At 41.6% G+C, this 21,686-nt stretch overlaps 1 protein-coding gene across 5 annotated transcripts in view; it reads right to left on the bottom strand.

Annotated features, from left to right (window-relative positions):
* Positions 1–3,947: 3,947 nt before the first annotated feature.
* The window catches only part of SKA1 (spindle and kinetochore associated complex subunit 1), a 30,995-nt gene continuing 13,256 nt past the window's right edge, over positions 3,948–21,686 (bottom strand). The window contains exons 1-7 of one of the 5 annotated variants that reach the window (NM_001075327.2): positions 19,492–19,645; positions 18,080–18,174; positions 15,320–15,444; positions 13,694–13,791; positions 10,110–10,247; positions 5,315–5,484; positions 3,948–4,244 (exon numbers count right to left, since the gene is read on the bottom strand). In NM_001075327.2, the coding sequence (NP_001068795.2) occupies positions 4,096–4,244; positions 5,315–5,484; positions 10,110–10,247; positions 13,694–13,791; positions 15,320–15,444; positions 18,080–18,164 (765 nt within the window). In that variant the 5' untranslated portion in view covers positions 18,165–18,174; positions 19,492–19,645 and the 3' untranslated portion in view covers positions 3,948–4,095. Of the gene's footprint in view, positions 4,245–5,314; positions 5,485–10,109; positions 10,248–13,693; positions 13,792–15,319; positions 15,445–18,079; positions 18,275–19,318; positions 19,343–19,491; positions 19,646–19,892; positions 20,160–21,686 lie in introns of those variants that run through there. The other 4 variants (XM_024984203.2, XM_005224136.5, XM_059880780.1 and 1 more) reach the window with 4 other exon arrangements.

The following is a 21,686-nucleotide window of genomic DNA, read 5'->3' as shown; positions in this document are numbered from 1 at the left end:
GCATCAAAACAAACAACCCAATCAACAAATGGGCAGAAGACCTAAATAGACATTTTTCCAAAGAAGACATACAGATGGCCAAGAGGCACATGAAAAGATGTTCAACATTGCTAATTATTAGAGAAATACAAATCAAAACGAGATTATCACCTTACACCAGCCAGAATGGCCATTATCAAAAATCCACAAACAATAAATACTGCAGAGGGTGTGGAGAGAAGGGAACCCTCTTACAGTGTTGGTGGGAATGTAAACTGGTACCACTACTATGGAGAATAGCATGTACGTGCGTGCTAAGTTGCTTCAGTCGTGTCCAACTCTTTGCGACCCCTTGGACTGTAGCCGGCCAGGCTCTTCTGTCCATGGGACTCTCCAGGCAAGAATATTGGAGTGGGTTGCAATTCCCTTCTCCAGGGGATCTTCCTGACCCAGGATTGAACTGCGTCTGCAATGTCTCCTGCATTGGCAGGCGGGTTCTTTACCGCTAGTGCCCCCTGGGAAGCCTGGAGAACAGTATGGAGACTCCTTAAAAAACTAAAAATAGAGCTACCACATGACCCTGCAACCCCACTCCTGGACATATATCCAGAGAAAAACATGATCTGAAAGGATTCATGCACCCCAATGTTCATTATTGCAATGTTTACAATAGTGAAGACATGCAAGCAACCTACATGTCCATGGATGGATGAATAGTAAAGATGATGTGCTACAAATGCACAATGGAATATTACTCAGCCATTAAAAAGGAATGAAATAATGTCATTTTCAGCAACATGAATGGACCTAGAGATTGTCATACTGAGTGAAGTTAGACAGAGAAGGAGAAATATCATATGACATCCTTTATATGTGGAATCTAAAAAGAAATGATAGAAATGAACTTACTTACAAAACAGAAAGAGACTCACAAACTTAGAAAATAAACTTATTGTTGCCAGGGGGGAAGAGATAGGGAGTTTTGGATGGACATGTACATACTGCTATATTTAAAATGGATAACCGATAAGGACCTACTGTATAGCACATGGAACTCTGCTCAATGTTATGTGGCAGCCTGGATGGGAGGGGAGTTTGGGGGAGAATGGATACCTGTATATGTACGGCTGAGTCCCTTTGCTGTTCATGTCAAACAATCACTGTTTGGTAACTGATCCGACTCTTTGCAACCCCATGGACTGTAGCCTGCCAGGATCCTCTGTCCAAGGGATTCTCCAGGCAAGAATACAGGAGTGGGTAGCCATTCCCTTCTCCAGAGGATCTTCCCGACCCAGGGATCAAACCTGGGTCTCCTGCATTGCAGATGGATTCTTTACCATCGGAGCCACCAAGGAAGCCTGTTAACTGGCTATATCCCAAAACAAAATAAAATGTTTTTAAAAAATGAGTATCTCAACAAAGAAGACAGAATGAGGTCCTCGGTCACTATTGTGAACCCTTCTTCTACCTAGGCTGGTAGGACTAGAGGGTGGTAAACCAGGCGTCAGGCTCTGCGGAATTCAGCTGGAGTCAGCTGGAATTCGTTCCCCTCCAGGCTGTGAGACCTGCAGCAGAAAGCTGTGACGAGGTTCAGGGCATAGAGTTCTAGAGAGGGCCATGCTACGGGGGCACTGGACAGCATGGGTGCTTCTGGGCTATGAGCTACTGATGCTACTGCAGAAGACGGGGGCAAAGAAAGGGCAAGGAACGGGTCTGAGGGCAAAGAGGCCAGGACCACAAAGTCCTTTCAAAATTGGATTATAAGAAAATGTTATTTTCAAAAGTAAGTAAGTAGAACAAGCCTGTCATTTTGCTTGAAAAGGAAGTTCTAATCACTCAGTTGTGTCCGACCCTTTGTAACTCCATGGACTGCAGAACGCCAGGCTTCCCTGTCCATCACCGACTCCCAAAGTTGATCTCATGTCCATCAAGTCGGTGATGCCATCCAGCCATCTCATCCTCTGTCATCCCCTTCTCCTCCTGCCTTCAATCTTTCCCAGCATCAGGGTCTTTTCCAGTGAGTCAGTTCTTTGCATCAGGTGGAGCAAGTACTGGAGCTTCAGCTTCAGTATCAGTCCTTCCAATGAATATTCAGGACTGATTTCCTTTAGGATGGACTGGTTGGATCTCCTTGCAGTCCAAGGGACTCTCAAGAGTCTTCTCCAACACCATGGTTCAAAAGCATCAATTCTTTGGCGCTCAGCTTTTTTTATAGTCCAACTCTCACATCCATACATGGACTACTGGAAAAACCATAGCTTTGACTAGGTAAGTTTTATGACCAACCTAGACAGCATATTAAAAAGCTGAGACATTACTTTGCCAACAAAGGTCCGTCTAGTCAAAATTAAACATACTGCATTTAAATTAGGGAGAAAGAAAGAATAACAATAAACAAGCAGTGCTAACGTATTCTGGGGTCATCACAGTGAGTGTTAACCAGGCCACTTTCTTCTCGGCTGCAAGGATCAGCCTGCGAAGCAGATGGCACAGACATAGACTGTGAGGATTAACTGGCCACCAGGCACCCATATTAAACATCATTTCTAGGTGTGTCTATGAGCGTGTTTCTAGATTAGATGAGCACTGGATCAGAGGACTCAATGGGATCAGAGGACTCAATGAAACAGACTTCCCTCCCTGTGTGGGTGGGCATCTTCCCAGCCATCCAGAAGCACCTGAGTAGAAAGAAAGGTGGAGGAAGGAGGGAAGAATGTGTTATTTTCCCGCCTCACTGCAACTTCTCATCTCACCTGCTCTGGCCTGGCTTCCCTGGTTCTCAGGCTATCACACTCAGACTGAATAAATCACTGGCTTTCCTGGGCCTCCAGCTAACAGACAGCAGATCTGGGGGGCCCCCAGCCTCCATGATCACATGAGCCAATTCCTCATGATAAATCTCAACTAGAGATAGATGGATAGAGAGATAGATAGATATAGACACAGATATAGATAGTTCAGTTGGTAAAGAATCTGCCTGCAATGCAGGAGACCCTAGTTCGATTCTGGGGTTGGGAAGATCCGCTAGAGAAGGGATAGGCTACCCACTCTGGTATTCTTGGGCTTCCCTTGTGGCTCAGCTGGTGAAGAATCCAGCTGCAATGTAGGACACCTGGGTTCGATCCTTGGGTTGGGAAGATCCCCTGGAGAAGGGAAAGGCTGCCCACTCCAGTATTCTGGCCTGGAGAATTCCATGGACTGTATAGTCCACGGGGTCACAAAGAGTTGGACATGACTAAGTGACTTTCAATTCACTTCACATAGACAGATAGATAGCCTGTTGATTCGGTTTCTCTATAGAACACTAAGACACAGATTAGACTAACAGTCTCCCCAAGTGCGGAAGTAAAACTCCATTAAATTCTTACAATCCAACCACCCATTTTCCGTGACCACTATCAATCTGCTCGCACATCTTATCATCTTTTTCATCTCAATATACTTTTATTACAATTTCATTACAGGTCGATGTTTACAGACTGATTTACACTGAACGCATTTCAGGCAGGCTGTTCCTTAACCACATATGGGAAAGCAGAAAACCACATGGACGAAAGTGAACAAATCGACAGTCACTCAACCGTGTCCGACTCTTTGTGACCCTGTCGGCTACACAGTCCGTGGAGTTCTCCAGGCCAGGATACTGGAGTGGGCAGCCTTTCCCTTCTCTGGGGGATCTTCCCGACCCAGGATCAATAGGCTGCCCTCATATCCAACTTCTGACTATAGCCTGAAATATCATCAATCTATAGGATGGAATACAGACACTAATGAACTTTAATTCCAAAGAGCCTGGTCTTCCTTGATCTTCTCTTCTTGAACTTTGGCTTTTATCTGCATCCCTCTTACTGGGACCTGGCGACACTGTCACTGAACATGAAAACTAAATAGGAACATTTCTTAGTTCCACTGTATGCCTAGAACAGAGGCTCACACGGTAGGTGATTATGGACTTACTGCAAGGTAGCGGATTTTTAAATATACATGCTTTATTTTTAGAAGAAACAAAAAAAGAATGAAAAAGCTAAAAAAATTATGTATTAAAATATTACATGTAAGCAAACTATAGGAACAGTCTCTAAACCCTGTTAGCTGGTTCAAAAGCTCACAAGGACATTATGTTATAACATATCGGGTAAGCCCTTTCCCTCGGACCTCTGATAGCCTCCGGCAGTGTCGTAAAATATTCAGTATCCCATGAAACCTCTTGTCGACTTTCAAAGTTGTGAACTCCTTTATGTCAGCTTCCACTACAAAATAATGACCTGAAAGTAAAGATATTAGTGCTAATTTTTATTAGGACAACTTTCAAGATGAGTCTTTAATATATTACATTATGACTATGAGTAACATTAATGATTTTGACTATCATCATTGAATCAAAGTGAGAACTGGTATTCTTGCTAAAATAATTATTCTTTCAACTGAAGTTGCATAATGTTTACTGTAGCATTTCAGCAGTGCAGCCTTGCTTATTTTATCACTGGCTATCTGCCGGTATCTTTTGAACAATTCACTTTTCAAGAAGCAATATGGTAGTGGTTAAGAGAATGTAACCCAGAAACCCACAGCAGCTTTATCACTCAACTGACTGACCTGGGGCAAGGAACTGAAGTCCTCCTCATCTGTAAAATAGGAGTATTAATAGTACACAACTCATAAGGATGCTGTGAGGACTAAAGCCCTTAGTACACTCTCTGCCACATAGTAAGTGTTACCCAAGCGTCACCAGCTGTTATTACTATTCTAATTCTGAAAACACTGGGTATCATTCCGTAAGAGACTCCACTGCAGTATTTCTGAGGCTCGGCACTACTACGGTTTTAGACTAGATAATTCTAGATAATTATCTAGACTAGATATTCTAGACTGGATAATCCTTTTTTGTCGGAGCTGCCCTGGGCACTATAGGGTACTTCAGTGGGACCCTTAGTCTCTACTCACCAGGTGCCAGGAGCACCCCCAACCCCAGGTGTGAACAGTCAAAACTGTCTCCAGAGATGGCAGAATATTCTCTGGTGGGAAAACTGCCCCTGGTTGAGAACTACCTCTCTAGAGCTAGAATCTTCTGGAATTAGTTTTGTTTCTCATGATTTAGTCACACTCCAAACAGCTGACATGCACACACACATATACTCTCATTTGACATGTACACACACACATATACTCTCATTTGACATGTACACACACACATATACTCTCATTTGACATGCACACACACACATATACTCTCATTTGACATGTACACACACACACATATACTCTCATTTGACATGTACACACACACATATACTCTCATTTGACATGCACACACACACATATACTCTCATTTTACCTTTGGTTTCCTTCGTTTCTTCGTCAATAAATCTGTGATAGAGATTTCTGGCCACAGAACTCATAGACTTTTTTGGTTGATGTAGGATCTTATATTTACTAACAACTGCCTTGTTGATTTCTTTAATAACATCGTTAATGTGACAATAGGTTAAGCGGGATTTCATGTACCTGTAAACAAAAAGAAAATGATTAATTTTTTAAAAGAATCATCATACAAAATTGTTTTCTTTGAAGAAAAATATTTACATATGGTGACTTTATACAGTCAAGCTACTTTATACAAGCTACTAGCACTCTTTGGAAAAATACTTTATAGCAACTTCCAAATAAACTAGATGTGTCTCAACCACTGAAAAATTAAGTAGAGGCTACAATGTATTAGTGCTTATCTCCCCTACTTATATCTGGATGCAGAAATCTCTATCCCTACTCCTTACAGAATTACTGTAACAATTTAAGTTAACAATTTAATCTCAAACTCTGATTCCAATGGATTAACTCCAATTAATAATATTAACATAAACATTAATATTATTATTAATATTAATTATTATTAATAAATTAATAAAATTTCCAACTAATAAATATTTTAAAATGTTTGTAAGCAAGGGGAAGAAAAATTTTAGTATTAATAATTATATAACTCATACCACTTCAGTTTTCTGCAGAAACAGATCTGCTCAGAGAAATAAAGGGAAAAAAAAAAGGGAGGAGGAAGGGAAAATGACAAAGAAGACAACAGAGATGAAGAGCCAACAAAGAAGAATTGATGGTGGACGGGCTGCAAAGGAATCAGAGGGCCCAGAAGTTAAGCTGCCTGGCAGAGGAGAAGGATGGACAGCCTCACTCGTTTCACGCTCAAATGGCCTTAAATACTATCTGAAAGTGAATGTGAAAGTCACTCAGTCACTTTGTGACCCCACGGACTATAGCCCACCAGGATACTCTGTCCATGGAATTCTCCAGGCAAGAATATTGGAGTGGATAGCCATTCCATTCTCCAGGGCATCTTCCCAACCCAGGGACTGAACCCAGGTCTCCTGCATTGCAGGTGGATTTTTTACCATCTGAGCCACCAGGGAAGCCTGCAAGAATACTGGGATCCTGCTTCAAGGGATCTTCCCATCCCAGGGGTTGAACTTGCATCTCCTGTGTCTCCTGCATTGGCAGGTGGATTAAGCATTGTCTCTTTGACTTTAAAGCCCATCCTTCCAATTCAGTCTCCCTCCTGCCTGTCCTCGCAGTCACCAGAGTCTTCTTGTTGTTCAGTCACTGAATTCTGTCTGACTCTTACGACCCCATGGACTGTAGCATGCCAGGGTTCCCTGGCCTTCATTATCTCCTGGAGTTTGCTCAAGCTCATGTCCATTTAGTCAGTGATGCCAATCACAGTCTTAGAATATAAGAATAGGAGACCTTTGATTTTGAGTGGTCTATATACACCCAAAACAAAATTTTTATGATCTGCTTCCCTTTTCCCTTCAACAAACCGTGGGTTCATTATATTAAACTCTGACCTTCCCCTCTGTTAAAAGGGGCAGTTTTCTAATTGAAAGTTTCTTAATATAAAATAATATATAAATGTTTAAAGAAAAATATTCATATTGACCAAAACCATTTTCATTATTCTCTTTTCTAAATTCATTTTCTCCACTCATTTTTTTTAACCACAATTTCCACAAACAGTTGATGCCACAGCTCAACACAATGAAATTCCTTTAAACTAGCAGTCCCCAATCTTTTTGGCACCAGGGACCAGTTTCACGGAAGACGATTTTCCCACAGACCGGGTCGGGCAGGGTAGGGGAGGATGATTTGGGGATGATTCAAGTGTGATACATTCATTGTGCACTTTATTTCTATTATTATTACGTCAGCTCCACCTCAGATCATCAGGCATTAGACCCCGGAGATTGGGACCCCTGCTTTAAACCATGTGAACTATCCTCTAATTTCCTCAAAACAAGTGCCAGTGTTTTCCACTTTAAATTGCACCTCAGTATCAACTTTTTAAAGATAAATCAATCAAAGTCCCTTGCTTGGAACACATTCTTCTTATCCTAACCTTCTAACGTCTCTCATTCGTTAAATAATCTCTTAGTTTAAAAACGAATACTCTACCATGACTATTTCAATATCCTCCCTACAAGGAAGCGTTTTCTTTTATCTCTGTGTTTACTTGGCTACAGCAGGTCTTAGTTGCAGCAGGCGGACCTTCGCTGCGTCACGTGGGATCTCTTGCTGTGGTACGCAGACTTTGTAGTTGTGGCACGTGGGTTCAGGAGTTGTGGCACATGGGCTTAGCTGCTCTGAGGTATGTGGGATCGTAGTTCCCCGACCAGGGATTGAACCCACATCCCCTGCACTGCAAGGTGGATTCTTAACCACTGAACCACCAGCGAAGTCCCCAAGAAAGCATTTTCTAAAGACCTTTCTACTGCACTGTTCCTCACAGCCATTTGTTCTTGGCAACAACAACAATATAGAAAACCAAATAGCATCAAACAATTTTAATCACATAAAGCTGTCAACAAAGGAAATGACTGAGTGGCCAAAACAAACAAAAAAAACTAAAATGTCAGCCTCATTCTGAGTCTCAGATTTGTGAAACTGCCATATATTTTTCAAGGGGCAACTATGTATATGAAAAGATGCTCAACATCATATGTCATCGGGAAACTGAAAATTAAAACAATGAGGTACATTATACTGACCAGAACAGCTAAAACAGAAAACAACGGACAAAACTAAACGCAGGCAAGGATATGGAGCTACAGAACTCCTGTTCTGCTGGGAATGCAAAATGGTACAGCTACTTAGGGAAGACAGCTTCACAGCTTCTTACAAAGCTAAACAGTTTCACCATATGATCCAGCCACCTCACTCCTAGGTATTCACCCAAGTGAGCTGAAAACATGTCCACACAGAACCTGCACGTGAACGTTCACAGCAGCTTTAGTCGTAACTGCCCCAAACCGGATGTAACCAAAATGTTGTTCCACAGATGAATGGATAAACAAACTACTACATCTACACAATGGATATTCAGTTCAGTCGCTCAGTCGTGTCCGACTCTTTGCGACCCCATGAATCACAGCACGCCCGGCCTCCCTGTCCATCACCAACTCCCAGAGTTCACTCAAACTCACGTCCATCGAGTCGGTGATGCCATCCAGCCATCTCATCCTCTGTCATCCCCTTCTCCTCCTCCCCCAATCCCTCCCAGCATCAGAGTCAGCGATAAAAAGAAATGAGCTATCAAGTCACAAAAAGACACTAGAGAAATCTTAAATGTGTATTACTAAGTGAAAGAAGCCAGTCCAAAAAGGCAACAGCGTATAATTTCAACTGTATGACATTCTGGAAAAGGGAAAACTATAGAGACAATAAAAAGATGAGTGGTTGCCAGGGTCTCAGGGGGAGAGATGAAATGGAGGAGCACAGGGAATTTTTAGGGCAGTGAAACTATTCTGTATGATATCCTAACGGTGGAGACGTGACATCACACATCTGACAAAATCCACAGACTACACAACACAAAGAGTGAACCCTACTGCAAACTACAGACTGTAGTTAATATCTAGTTAACAGTATCTAGACTGGTTTAGCAATAGTAACTAATTTACCACACTAATGCAAGATGTCAGCAATAGGGGAAACTGTTTTCAGTTATGAGAACACTGTTCAGTCTGCTCAATTTTTCTGTAAACCTAAAAAAAAAAATCTGGATGGACAACTCTCAGGCAAGTAAAATAACCATGCTCTTTGCCCTGGGGAGTCTCCTCCTAGGACTCTATCTCAAGGAAATAATAATAATAAGGGAATTACAAAACAGACCTGTGTAAAAGAAATTTTACTGTACCATTCTTCATAACAACACAGTCAACCCAAATATTTGATAAAGTCATGCTTAAATAGCTTATAGAGTAGCCACACCATAAAATATTATACAACTATTAACACCCAAGTTTTCGATGACAGTTAATGATGGAAAAATGCTCAATAAAGATAAGTAAATTATATTCATAGAATAACTACACTGTTGTAATAACAATCAGAAACAACTTGTTATGTAGGTGAAATTCAAATACAGAAGGAAATACTCTATCTTGTCTGAGTGGTGGAATTACAGATGAGTTATCAGTCTCACAACAACCACTAACAACATGCATTACTTGTGTAAGAAAATAAGAAGAAATGCAATAATATAAAGCCAAGATGTGAAGCCCTGGAATTATGAGTTTAAAACATGGATTTCCATAACTGGTTCCCTATTAATGTCTCTATGAAGAGCAATGGAGTCCTTGTTGGGGGGAAGTATCTTGTCCCATTCACCCCTATATTCTCCTCCTCAGTGACCCAGAGCCCAGAATAGAGCAGACTCAAACAAGTGTGTGGCACAAGTTAACGGACAAATGGAAATCAAACAGAGCTCTCTCCGTACTAATTTCAAAATCTATACAACATACTCCCTTTCCTTAAAACTGTAGCAAAACTGAGGCTACTTCTAAAATGTAATTGGATAAAAAATCTGTATCATAAAATGACCTTAAGAGGACTCAGGAACAAACTGATCCATCTCTAGATCTATGACTAGGTTTTACAACTAAATAAAAAACAAAAATTTAAGGATCTTCCACAAAAGATTCCTGCAGCATAATGTAAAACTATTTTAATAAAGATCAATACTGGAACACACCATATTACAAATAATATATTCAAGGTTTATGACAAACAATCATGTATGCTGATTACTAAAGAGCTGAATGTTAAAATTTATCTCAAATACTCACGCAGGAATGCCATTAAACTCATCAGAAGTTATAAATGGCATTTCTTTAATACTTCTTTGTTCTTTGGGAGGCTTCTTTGTGGGGGCAGGTTCCTCAACTTTGACCGGTTCTTCAGGGTCAAGATCTGATCCGTTAACACTACAGAACAGAGACACACAATTGTCAGAATTCTGCGGCATAGTGGGAGGCTTTGCAACTGAAAATGACTGGTATTAAGCACTGCTCTTATAATTTTTCCATCTTGTTATAATTTTATAGGCAACATTTTCGTTTTCTATCCCTACTGCTAATGCTTTGAAGATCTGAATAGTGAAGGGATTTCCCCAGTGGTCCAGTGGTTAAGACACCAAAAGCTTCAAATGAAGGGGGCACGGGTTCAATCCTGCTCAGGGAACTAGGATCCCACATGCCCTATAGCGCAGCCAAAAAGAAAGGTTTTTTTTGAATAGTGGAGAGAACACTGAAAAATTAAGTTCCCAGATCTTCAGTAACATAATTACGTTATTTATGCACGCAAAACATGGTGCAAATAATACACATGCCAAACATCTTCATCTGTTATCTCACAGGCTCCTCAAAGTCAGTATGTGTGAAGCTGAATTTAACCTCTAAACAACTTCTCTTTCTGATTTCCCTATTTCTGGATGTGGAAACATCAATCATCTTATACTTCTAATTTACCCCATTGGTTCCTAATATCCCACCTGCTGCAGACTCATTTCAGTTGCCAGCAATGAACGTGGGTACCCTAGGGTCAGTCCTGCTCCATTTTTTGGTGTGGGTGAGCAGCCTAATACAGCTCCTTCTGCATTAGTAGAGTCCAGGAATAGGCTATAGCTTCTAGGCTGTTTAACTGCCAGGGAAGGAAGAAACCCCTGTGCCAGCAGCAAGTCAGGTTGGCTTGACTTCTCCAAACAGAAAAGGGGACACAGGAAAGAAATGATCCAACCCAGGAGTATACAAAGGGAATCCCAAGGACAGGGAGGTGAGATCCCAAGACGACAGCCGAGTACCAGACACAGACAGCGACCAGGCCTGACAGAGGCAGCATGAAGAGATGACCGTGTGACAGGCTGTGAAGATGAAGATGCCCAATGTGCCTGACAGAGGCAGCATGAAGAGATGACCGTGTGACAGGCTGTGAAGACGAAGATGCCCAATGCTTGTAGCATCATCCTTGCTGCTGCTGCTCAGTCACATCAGTCATCTCTGACTCTGTGCAACCCCATAGACGGCAGCCCACCAGGCTCCCCCGTCCCTGGGATTCTCTAGGCAAGAACACTGGAGTAGGTTGCCCTTTCCTTCTCCAATGCATGAAAGTAAAAAGTGAAAGTGAAGTCGCTCAGTCCTGTCCAACTCTTCACGACCCCATGGACTGCAGCCCACCAGGCTCCTTTGTTCACAGAATTCCCCAGGCAAGAGTACTGGAGTGGGGTGCCAACGCCTTCTCCGAGCATCATCCTCACATGAATCCTAACCTGAGATTTCACGCTGAGTTTGGTTGATTCTTACCTGTTCTCAGGTCCTGCTGTGTGCATCAGCTAAAAATAACTTTTTCTACCTATACAAAGCTTCTGCTGTGCCCTGGCCCTGAAAGCTGAACCTAGGCCATAGTGAGTTTAGAAGAAAATCCCCCCTACTCCTTGGGCCACATTCTTGCTGGGTGTCCAATGTCTAGCTCAATAGACCTGGCAGATATCCCAAGATGTCCTTTCTTCCTCCATGCATTCATGACCCTGCCCACTAATTTTCTCTTCCTTTTTTTTTTTTGGCCACACTGCTCAGCTTGTGGGGTCTTAGTTCCCTGACCAGGGATTGAATCTGGTCCGTGGCAGTGAAAGCACTAAGTCCTAACCACTGGACTGCCAAGGAGCTCCCTAATTTTCTCTTCTTGGAGGGAAATTCCAAGGTACCCTGGCACGCCAGGGACTCTGTTGAGCTTATTTCCTGGAGACCTTCAACTATCAGCAACAACACGGCTCTTTTCCTACACAGCAAGATTCACACTTTCCTTTTAGTTTTCAAATTTAAGCAGTATATTGTTGGTGGAAACACATACGCAAAACTGTGATTATCACAAATGCCAGGGTGATTACCTCTTTGATAGAAGGAGACTCTGCAACAGAAGAAGTGTTGTAGGTACTGGCAGTGTCCTATTTCTTAATCTGACTGGTAGATTCACTGATGTTTATTATTCTCCTTTAATTTGCACTAATAATACTTCAATTACTTTTGTGCATATATGATCCATTTCAAAAGTTAAAATAGTTAAGTTAGTCATGGTATACAAGGGGAGCCCCTTTTAGAAATACAATTTTGTAAATCAACTATACTTCAAGAAAATTAAAAAAAGAAATACAATTTTGGTGGCAGAGGACTGGAGAGATGGCAGTGGAGAAATACTGGAAAGACAAAACACAAGTAACTCCCAAATCATAAAGACAAAAGATGATGGAAGATCTCATGGAGCCAGACAATGAGAGGGAGGGCAGAGGCAGACAAAACCCCGCAGAGGCCAAGGGGCTGCAGGACAGAGAGAGAGGTTGAAGACGCCCTGTTCCTGTCTAGGTGATGGGTAGGTAACAAGGAGATAGCCAATTTAGTCTCACATACGCAAACCTGGAGGAGAGAACAGCTCATTTTTGAGACTCCCAGCAAGCAGTTCAAACAGCTGAACCAGAGGCCATGTCAAGGCTGGAGGTGGACATCTGAGAGCATTAATAACAGTGTTAAGTAACAGTGTCTTAGGAGACACTTGTAACTTAAAGGAGGGCAGAGAAAAGGGAGGCAGCCTAGTCAAAGATGTAGGAAGACAACTAAGAAAGCCTAGTAGGGCAGAGAGCATCATTTCTAAAAGATGAGCAGCAAAATAAAACCAGAAAAGAATCAGGGCTGAAGAGGTAATTGTTTTTACCTCTTTGTGACCTTCACACAATCATTTTCACAAGTATGGTAATAATTAACCGCCAAAAGCTAGGTTTTAGGGGCTTCAGGAGAAAGGGCACAAACATCTTCTAGCAGCCAATAGACAGAGAGGCAGGACAGGAGTTTCAGGGTAAAAATAGAGCTAAGCCTTTGTTCCTTGAGCTATTTTTAAGATAGGAGGCTCATTAAGTTTATTTTTACCCTAAGGCAGTGTTTCTCAAGGGTCAGGGGAGATTTCCACCCCCTCAATGTCTGAAGGCATTTTTCATTGTCACCACCTGGGTGGAGGGTGCCGAGGGAGGAGGGTATAGGAGAGCTACTGATACTCAGTTGGAAAAGAGCAGGCATGCTGCTAAATGTGCTATTTTTAAAAAAAGAACTATCTGACCTCAAATGTCACCAGAGCCGATGTTAACAAACTCTGTTCTGAGGGACTGATCCTTGGGAAAGAGGCAGCACATTTTCCCTAGAGACAGTGGGATAAGAAAACTGGTAAAGATGGGGGAAAGATTATTCCTCGTGTAAGTGCAAACAAAAGAAAACAACACTGGATAATCACTGACAAAACTGCAAGTATATCGAAAAGCAAAAAGATCTAAAATGCTTGTTTTAATAGTTGTACAAGTCCAGAGAGTAAAAATAATTATAAACACACTTACAAGTTCTGGGTAACTGTTACTTGAGGCAAATGGGGAGGGATGTTTTCTTTGAGATGCTCCACATCTTTATAATCTTCTTCGAGAGATTCAAAGAGTTCCTTTAAAAAAAGAAAAAAGCTCACAAATAACCATCTGTCCTGCCTGTGTGTGTTTTAACATGTTAAAAAGAGCAGGAAAGACTGAGTACAATTACAGTGATGCTGCGTGGAAGGGGTTAAAAAGCACTGAACTCCGCAATATTTAAAAGGAGCCCTTTGGTTTCTAGAGCTGAGTTGGGATGGTGACACATTATTTTTCTCTACTGGATTTGTTCAGAGAACAATTGCTAGAATAACATTACAACAGGCGGGATTGACATTTATGTCTTTCTAAAATACTTCAACCTTGGGAAGCAACTACAAAGTATAGGAAAGATTTACGTTTGTCGTTCTGGTAAAAGTGCTTTTGTTGACTTAGCAAGCATTCCCCGGCACCGAATGATAATACATTCCTGGAATGCAAGGACGAGATATTGCTTAGAAAGCTCTGTATATTCTAGCTTGATGAAAATTTCTACTTGATCATAACTGCCTTCATTTTGTGTTGTCTTTATTTAACTTTCCCAAGAATTTGAGGTTATGAACTCATGGAAATTTAATAAGAAAAAATACTCTGTACCTTTGGATCCCTGTCATCTGATTTTCAGTCATCATGTGAACAAAAATTCCAAATAGGCTTTAATCCTGAGTTGGACCTTCTCTAAACCCACACCTAACCCTGGGCCTTATTGGGCAAGGTAGAAATGTAACCATTATTGGTTTATTTTGAATTTGTATGACATCTTTCTTTTAAAGACCTCGATCACGTTCAGAGATACTGATCTCATTTCAACCAACAGCAGGATAGGCATAATCATGTCCAGTCCTACAGAAAATCCCCTGAAAAATCTTTACAGACACTGAGGATTATAATGTTTGAAAAGGACTATAGAGGCCACCTTGATCAATCCCACTGAACGTATCAAATGGCTCTAAGAGCATAAGGTAATTATGGTACAGACTCTTTTCCCATCCTATCAGAAGCATTTTTATTAGGTAAAGGCTTATTTAGAACAAAATGTGTGTGTGAATGAGGCTCAAGTGGTTTTTTTACCTGAGAATCCTTACACTACAACCTGTAGAAACAGAGAAAGAAATGCAGAATAGAAGGGACGCAAGAAATACTTCAGTATGACCCAGTACTTTTCAGTTAAGGGCACTGAGACTTCAAGAGGAAAAACGACTTTCTTAGGTGGCAGAACATGCTGGGGGAGCCATGGTGGGAGACCATGTCTCCTCAACCCAGGGCAGGCACTCCTCCCACACCACACTCCCAGGAGATCATTTATTTAAATTAAACCTCCCAAGAATTATTTAGGAAATATTCCCTTTTTAGTAAACAAATTGGCTACCAGCATGGAGAAAGAAATACTTCTGGAACTCTGGAGTCCTTTACCCTGGGAAAATAAAATGCAAATAGTACTCTTTACTGTTAATAATCAAAGCTAACAACATTATAAACATAAAGAATCCTTAAGAATTCCCTGGTGATTAGGTGTTTCTATTAACTGCCTTTTTTATTTTGTTTCATCACTAGAAAAACCATTACCTTGAGGGAACTGTTGGTTTGTTCTTGATACTGAATTTCCAATTCCAATTTATTTAGAAGTTCATTTACTACAATGATCTCATCTCCTATTTTATTTAAAATGGTCTTCAAGGTAGGTTCTTGCCCTATTAATAAACAGATAAAACGGAAAATAAAACCTACAGAAAACCATAAAACCTACATGTAGCCAAGGGAACTCTTGGAACAGAGCCTTACCATAAAGGGACACTGAGGGTGAAGAAAGAACAATGTTTCAGACCCCAGGACCTGTCTCCACAAATAATCTTAAGAACTCGTTACTAAGTAATATGATAAAAAAGGAAGGAGGAGGTAAATACAAAGTATCCCCTGAATCTTTTGTTTTTGGAAAATTCTTCCACTATAATAAAGCACTTAGAAATGCTAGATAAAATAAACACCCTTTTGCATGCATAGTTGGGCTCTTAGGAGAAAAAAGGTAAATCTCCAAGAGTTTCAACTTGAAGAAAGATTCACAGACCAGATAGGATGTATGAGCTGAAGCTGCAGTAGCCCTAATGAGGGGGGTGGGGGGCATGCCGAAGCGGGACTCAAGGTGCAGAGAAATGCTGGAGAGAGGAGGTTGTCAACCTCAGCAACCTAATATATTTGGTTTTAATGGGGATAAGAGTCCCGGCTTTGGGCCTTCAAAGCACAAGATGCTGGAAGTAAGAATCCCGAAGGAGGCCAGGACTCTCTTCATGGGATATATCCTGTGAATGTGTAAACCTGAAAAATTCTAATCACTGGCCAGGAAGATAAGCTTACATTCTGGACTGGCCTGCAAGTGTCTGGGGGAGGTAGGGGAGAGTAGCCTGCTCTCAAGTTCCCAACCCCACCGCCAGGCCCCTCTCCCCAGCTTCATAGATACAAGGATGGGAAAACCAGAGAAACTTCCTCCCTAGAAATAAAAGAAGTGAAAAAAAAAAAAAAAAGAATTTTTAAGGGCACCTCAAAAGCACAAAAGGAAAAACCATCCTCATAACCAAATATTTTCCATCTTCTCTTCTAACAACCAAATCATGAAATACGCCTAAGTGAAAACAAAATTTGACCACATGGAGATTACAGATGCAGAGTGAAATGGCTAGAGTTTCTAGGCATGCAGAGACACCAGCACTTGCCCTCAGAGGATTCCTGAGAAGCAGGAAAGTACATAGAACAGGAGTGGGCGCTCTGCTTGCAACCTAGTAAAGCACTCAGTAAAGGCAAGCTGTTGCAAATCAACAATCTAATAAAGCATTTGACCGAAGGTTCATAACAGCTGAAAGAAATGAACAAATAAATGAGAGTACTGATGTCTCTGCTGAGACTAATTTCAGGGGGTGAAACAGTTGCTTGGATATACTGGTATCTCAAATAACCCAGTCAGCTAAATTTTAGGGCCCTGTTTGCTGATTTGTAGTAAAGTAAGTGCACTAAGTAAATTTACTACTTTTGATAGTAGTGATCTAGTAAATTACAGCAGCCAAAGTGGCAAATGTATTACTGGGCTTTCCTGAATAGGCTGTAGCACAGAACAAAGTATTCTCCCCACGTGCAAACGACAGTTACCCAGTGTGTAGTAACCTAACAGGTCAGACTGCTTCTGCCAGGCCTCATGCTTCAATGGGGCCATTTGAATTCAAGGTTTGATAGTTTGATAATCTCTAAGTTATATCTATCCAAGAATAATCATGCTCTGAGAAAGAAAATCTAAAGACTACTTATTAAAGATTTAAATGTCCTTTTTAGATTATTCAATAAAAATGGCATAGAACAAGTACTATACTGGGAATCAGGACACAAAAGCTGTAGTCCCAACTGACCATTGATAAGCAGGAGAACCTGGGCAAGTCGCCTGACTTCTAGAGCCTCGGTTTCCTCATATGAGACCGGAGGCTACAGAAGAAACCACAGTTGCTTCAGCTTTAACTTTCTACAGAATACATAGCCACCAACTGTAAACTGGATGAGTCTCTTTATTAGTGGTTCTCGACAAAGGAGGGAGAATATGCAAGTCTCAGAAGGACATGTATAATCTGAAAGGACATTCCAACAGTATAATTTCATTTTTGAATTTTTAAAAAATTATCCATTCAAAATACAAACTACAATAAAAGTTCAACAGGATCTCCCCTGCAGATGGAATTCTGCCTATCAAATCTTTAGTTCTCCTAGGTAAGGCTGGAGAGCACATCATTTTTGTAAACGATATTTTTCCAGGATCCCCTGTTTCTCTGCACTTCAAAATATTTTGGAAGATGGTCACAACCTCCAAGTTTCTGGATGTTTAAAAAATTGATTTCACTTTCAATTAGCTGTTTCCTAGTGATATATATTGATATATATTGATAACCTTCCTTATTGAAGCAGTCTGCAACATGAATTATGGGATACTTCTATCTCTGTGGGTGTTTTCCATTTCTGGTTTTTTCCTTATCTTTTAGTATCTCTGCTTAGCTCTAGAATCAGGAACTCAACATAACCTTAAAATCTTACTACTCAGCCTTGTGTGTCTCAGAAAAACACATAAATAAGTAAATGTAATTATTAGCTAGTTCATTGTTCAATGTAATTTACATTTTAGTATCCTCTGCAATATTCAAAATACGGATAGCAGATTGCTTTAACAATCACTATTCAAAACTGAAAATTACCTTTCTAAGATACATTCACTTAATCACGCATAAGATATCAAAGTGGGACAATAATCAAAATGTATTTTGAATGTACAAAGTCAGTGGAATCTGTTTTACTTACCACAATTTCTCAATGACAGAGTTCTTTTAATATTGCCGATCTTTTCATTAATATGAGAGCATAATTGTTCCAGATCTGAGGCCATCTTTAAGCCTCTGAAGAAAAAAAATATATAAACACATTTACCAAAAAAAAACCAAATTTCTGTTCACTTTCAAAATCTAAGAATGGTAAATATCCAGTAAGTCACATCTCCTGGAAAACAAAGTACAAAAACTCATGAGCAATATCTTTCAATTCTGCAAAATTCAGTTTCTAACCAAGGAGATCAAACCAGTCAATCCTAAAGGAAATCAATACTTAATATTCATTGGACGGACTGATGCTGAAGTTCCAATACTTTGGCTACCTGATGCAAAGAGCCGACTCACTGGAAAAAACCCTGTTGATGGGTAAGATTGAAGGCAGGAGAAGGGGATGACAGAGGATGAGATGGTTGGATGGCATCACTGACTCAATGGACATGAGTTTGAGCAAGCTCTGGGAGATGGTGAAGGATAGGGAACCCTGGCAGTGCTGCAGTTCATGGGGTTGCAAAGAGTCAGACACGACTTAGTGACTGAACAACCACCACCAATGTCCAGTAATGACCCGTCTTAGAGCTTTCTACAGTCAGTGCATCCCAAAGCAAGGTACAGAAGACAAGACTGTCATTTCCTCAGAGATTCAGGGGGACAAACATGCTATTTATACATAAAGACAACATCAGTATTTTCTCTGAAAACTTAAATACCCGAGAATTTTAAGGAAAAACACAGGAAGTTCAAAGAAACGGGTCCAGGGAAGTATTTCTCCTATAATGTGGGGATTGGGGCTTTGCTATTGGGGTCGGTAAGGAGGCGGACCCAGGAGGAGGAAATGGCAACCCCCTCCAGTATTCCTGCCGGGAAAATCCCATGGACAGAGAAGCCTGGCTCTTCTATGGGATCGCAAAGAGTCGGCCACGACTGAGCACAGCAAAGCCCACAGGAGGCGGAAGGAGGGGAAGGAAAGAAATCAGGTACTGTTTGTTCACTTCAAGGGAGGTGAAAGAAAGTGAAAAAAGTGAGCAATGAAGTCGCTCAGTCGTGTCAGACTCTCTGTGACCCCATGGACTATATATATAGCCCACTAGGCTCCTCCGTCCATGGGATTCTCCAGGCAGTAATACTGGAATGGGGTTGCCATGTTCTTCTCCAGGGGATCTTCCCAACCCAAGGATCTAACCCGGGTCTCCCGCATTGCGGGCAGACGCTTTACCCTCTAAGCCAGCAGGGAAGTCCGAGGATAGTGAAAAGGTCTAAATAGAGCCTCCACTTCAGCTAAAGCGGCTAAGGCCCGCTCCTCACCCCGGCCCGCGCCGCCCCGGCCCCCCGCCCCGCCTAAACAATGCCCGCTTCCGAAGGGGGGGATCTTCAACACCAGACTCTAACCTCGTGCGGGTCCGGGAGCAAAGGGCCCACTCGGTGGGGTCGCGAGGCGCCGAGACACCGCCCCCTCCCCCACCCAATCTCGGTCGGAAGCGTAAGGTCTCGAGATCCGGCTCCGGGAGCGAAATTCAAACTGCCCGCTGGTACTCGGTGCCGCGCAAGCGCACAGCCGCACTCCCGAACTCGGCGTAGCGCAGGCGCACAGCCGCACTCGCGAAGGCTGCTCAGCGGGCTCACGCTTTTCCGCGTTTATCCGGGCCACAGCTGGGCGGGGCCGGGGCGGGGCCGATCTGGGGGAAAGGCGGGGCCGGATTGGCTCCAGCGCCTAAAACTACCAACACACTTAGCACTCCGACTCCGCGTTGTAACAAGCAGGTGACCTCAGTCGGTCACCGAATCCTTACCGTCCCCCCAGCCAGGGCCCAGCGCTCGGGGGATCAAATCGCGAGCTTCAACACTGGATCGCCAAATCGGCCGCACATTAGAATCACCAGGGCAGCTTTTACAAATTCCAGCGCCCAAGCTGTACCCTCAGTCAGTGAATTCAGACACTGTAAGTGGGATCCAAGCCTTAACATTTTTAAAAGCACACCAGGTACTTCCAAAAAGCAGCCAAGTTTGTGAGCTGTAAGACTGAGAGATCCTCTCTTCTTTCGTGGAGTTAACAAACTCTGTAAGGGCAAATGCAAAAAAAAAAAAAAAAAAGTTTAATTCTCTGTAAAAAAGAAGAAAAGTTGCCCAGGGCTGGTGTGGCAGCTACACAGTCATCACGGACCCAAGTTCTGTCTTTTCCACCCACACCCATGGCATCATGCATTCTGGCGTGAAGTTTTCCTGTGTTGCAAAATAACTGTCAGTACCTTTCTCAGTTCTTTGAGAAAGAACTAGCTGAAGCAGCACCTTTAAAGAGTATTCCTAGAAACCACACCTAATGAGTCCTATCTGCTTTCCATTGGTCACTCACATCTACAAGGGAGACTAGAAAAAAAAATCATTAAAATTAAAAAAAAAATCTGGATAGTTACATTGCACCCTCAACAATAAAGGGTTCTTTTTGTAAGCGAGAAGGAGAACAGAGATTCTGGGGGCAGTGAACAGCTGCCTTGGCCATTTCTACTTATTATTCTCTAAAAGTCTTTTATTATTGAAAGTTTTGAACATATACAGTTAGGAGAGTACAATGAACCCCATGCTCAACCCATCATTGGGTTTTGACCACTATTAATTTATAGCAAATATTGTTTCAGCTATACTTTATCTCCTCCCATCCCTTGCCTCCCAGAATATTTTGAAACATATCTCAAATGTATCTTTTCACCGAAAAACATTTCCATGTTTATCTCCTAAAGACAGAAACTTTCAAAAAAGTGTTTATTTTTAAAAACTGTTGGTTTTTAAAAATAGAATTCAAACAAGATTTACAAATTGTTATTTAGTTGATACATTTCTTAAATCTTTTGATCAGGACATACCTTCATATTTAGAGCCAAAATCCTATAGCAGGATCAAAGCCTTTCATTGTAGGGCTAAATATGCAGCTTAAAATATCAGTTCTACAAAAATAACATAATAACAGAAATTCACCCTGCAGTATCAAGGACAAAAATTATCAGATTATTTCCCATGAAAAAAATGAAGAAGAAGATAGCTTAAAGGCACTGAATACAAGAGAAGGGGGAAATGTGGGGAAAAAATACAGAAATGAGCAATTGGATCATACTGCCTACTTCTGATTTCTCGCTGGGACTTGGCAGGACTCCTTCAGCTGCAATGACAGAAACTCAATCCAAACTGACTTAGGCAAGAAAAATTTTATTTGGCTTATAAAATTGTAAAGTGTGTGTGTGTGTTTAGTTACAGTTGAACCCAGGTACTCATACCTTTAGGAAACCATTCCATCTCTCAGTTATGTGTTCCTCTATGTTGGTTCCATTCTCAGGCAGCCTGTTCCCTATGATGACCACTGGTATCTTCAGATTTATACCCTAATGGGTTAGCAGTTCTTGCTTTCCTAAGAGATCTAGCAAAAACCTCAGGACTGAATCTCATCAGCCTGACTTGGGTCATCTACTCACTCATGAGTCAATCAGTCTATTTGAAATGGTCTGATTCACTAGACAGCCTGGAGTTGGAAGCCAGGACAGCCTTACCCTACAGAGTCTCAGAGTAGGACAGAGGTAATTTCTCAAAGGAAAATC

Source organism: Bos taurus, chromosome 24 (genome assembly GCF_002263795.3).
Source record: "Bos taurus isolate L1 Dominette 01449 registration number 42190680 breed Hereford chromosome 24, ARS-UCD2.0, whole genome shotgun sequence".
Lineage (NCBI taxonomy): Eukaryota > Metazoa > Chordata > Mammalia > Artiodactyla > Bovidae > Bos > Bos taurus.
This window is presented reverse-complemented; position numbering and strand designations above follow the sequence as displayed.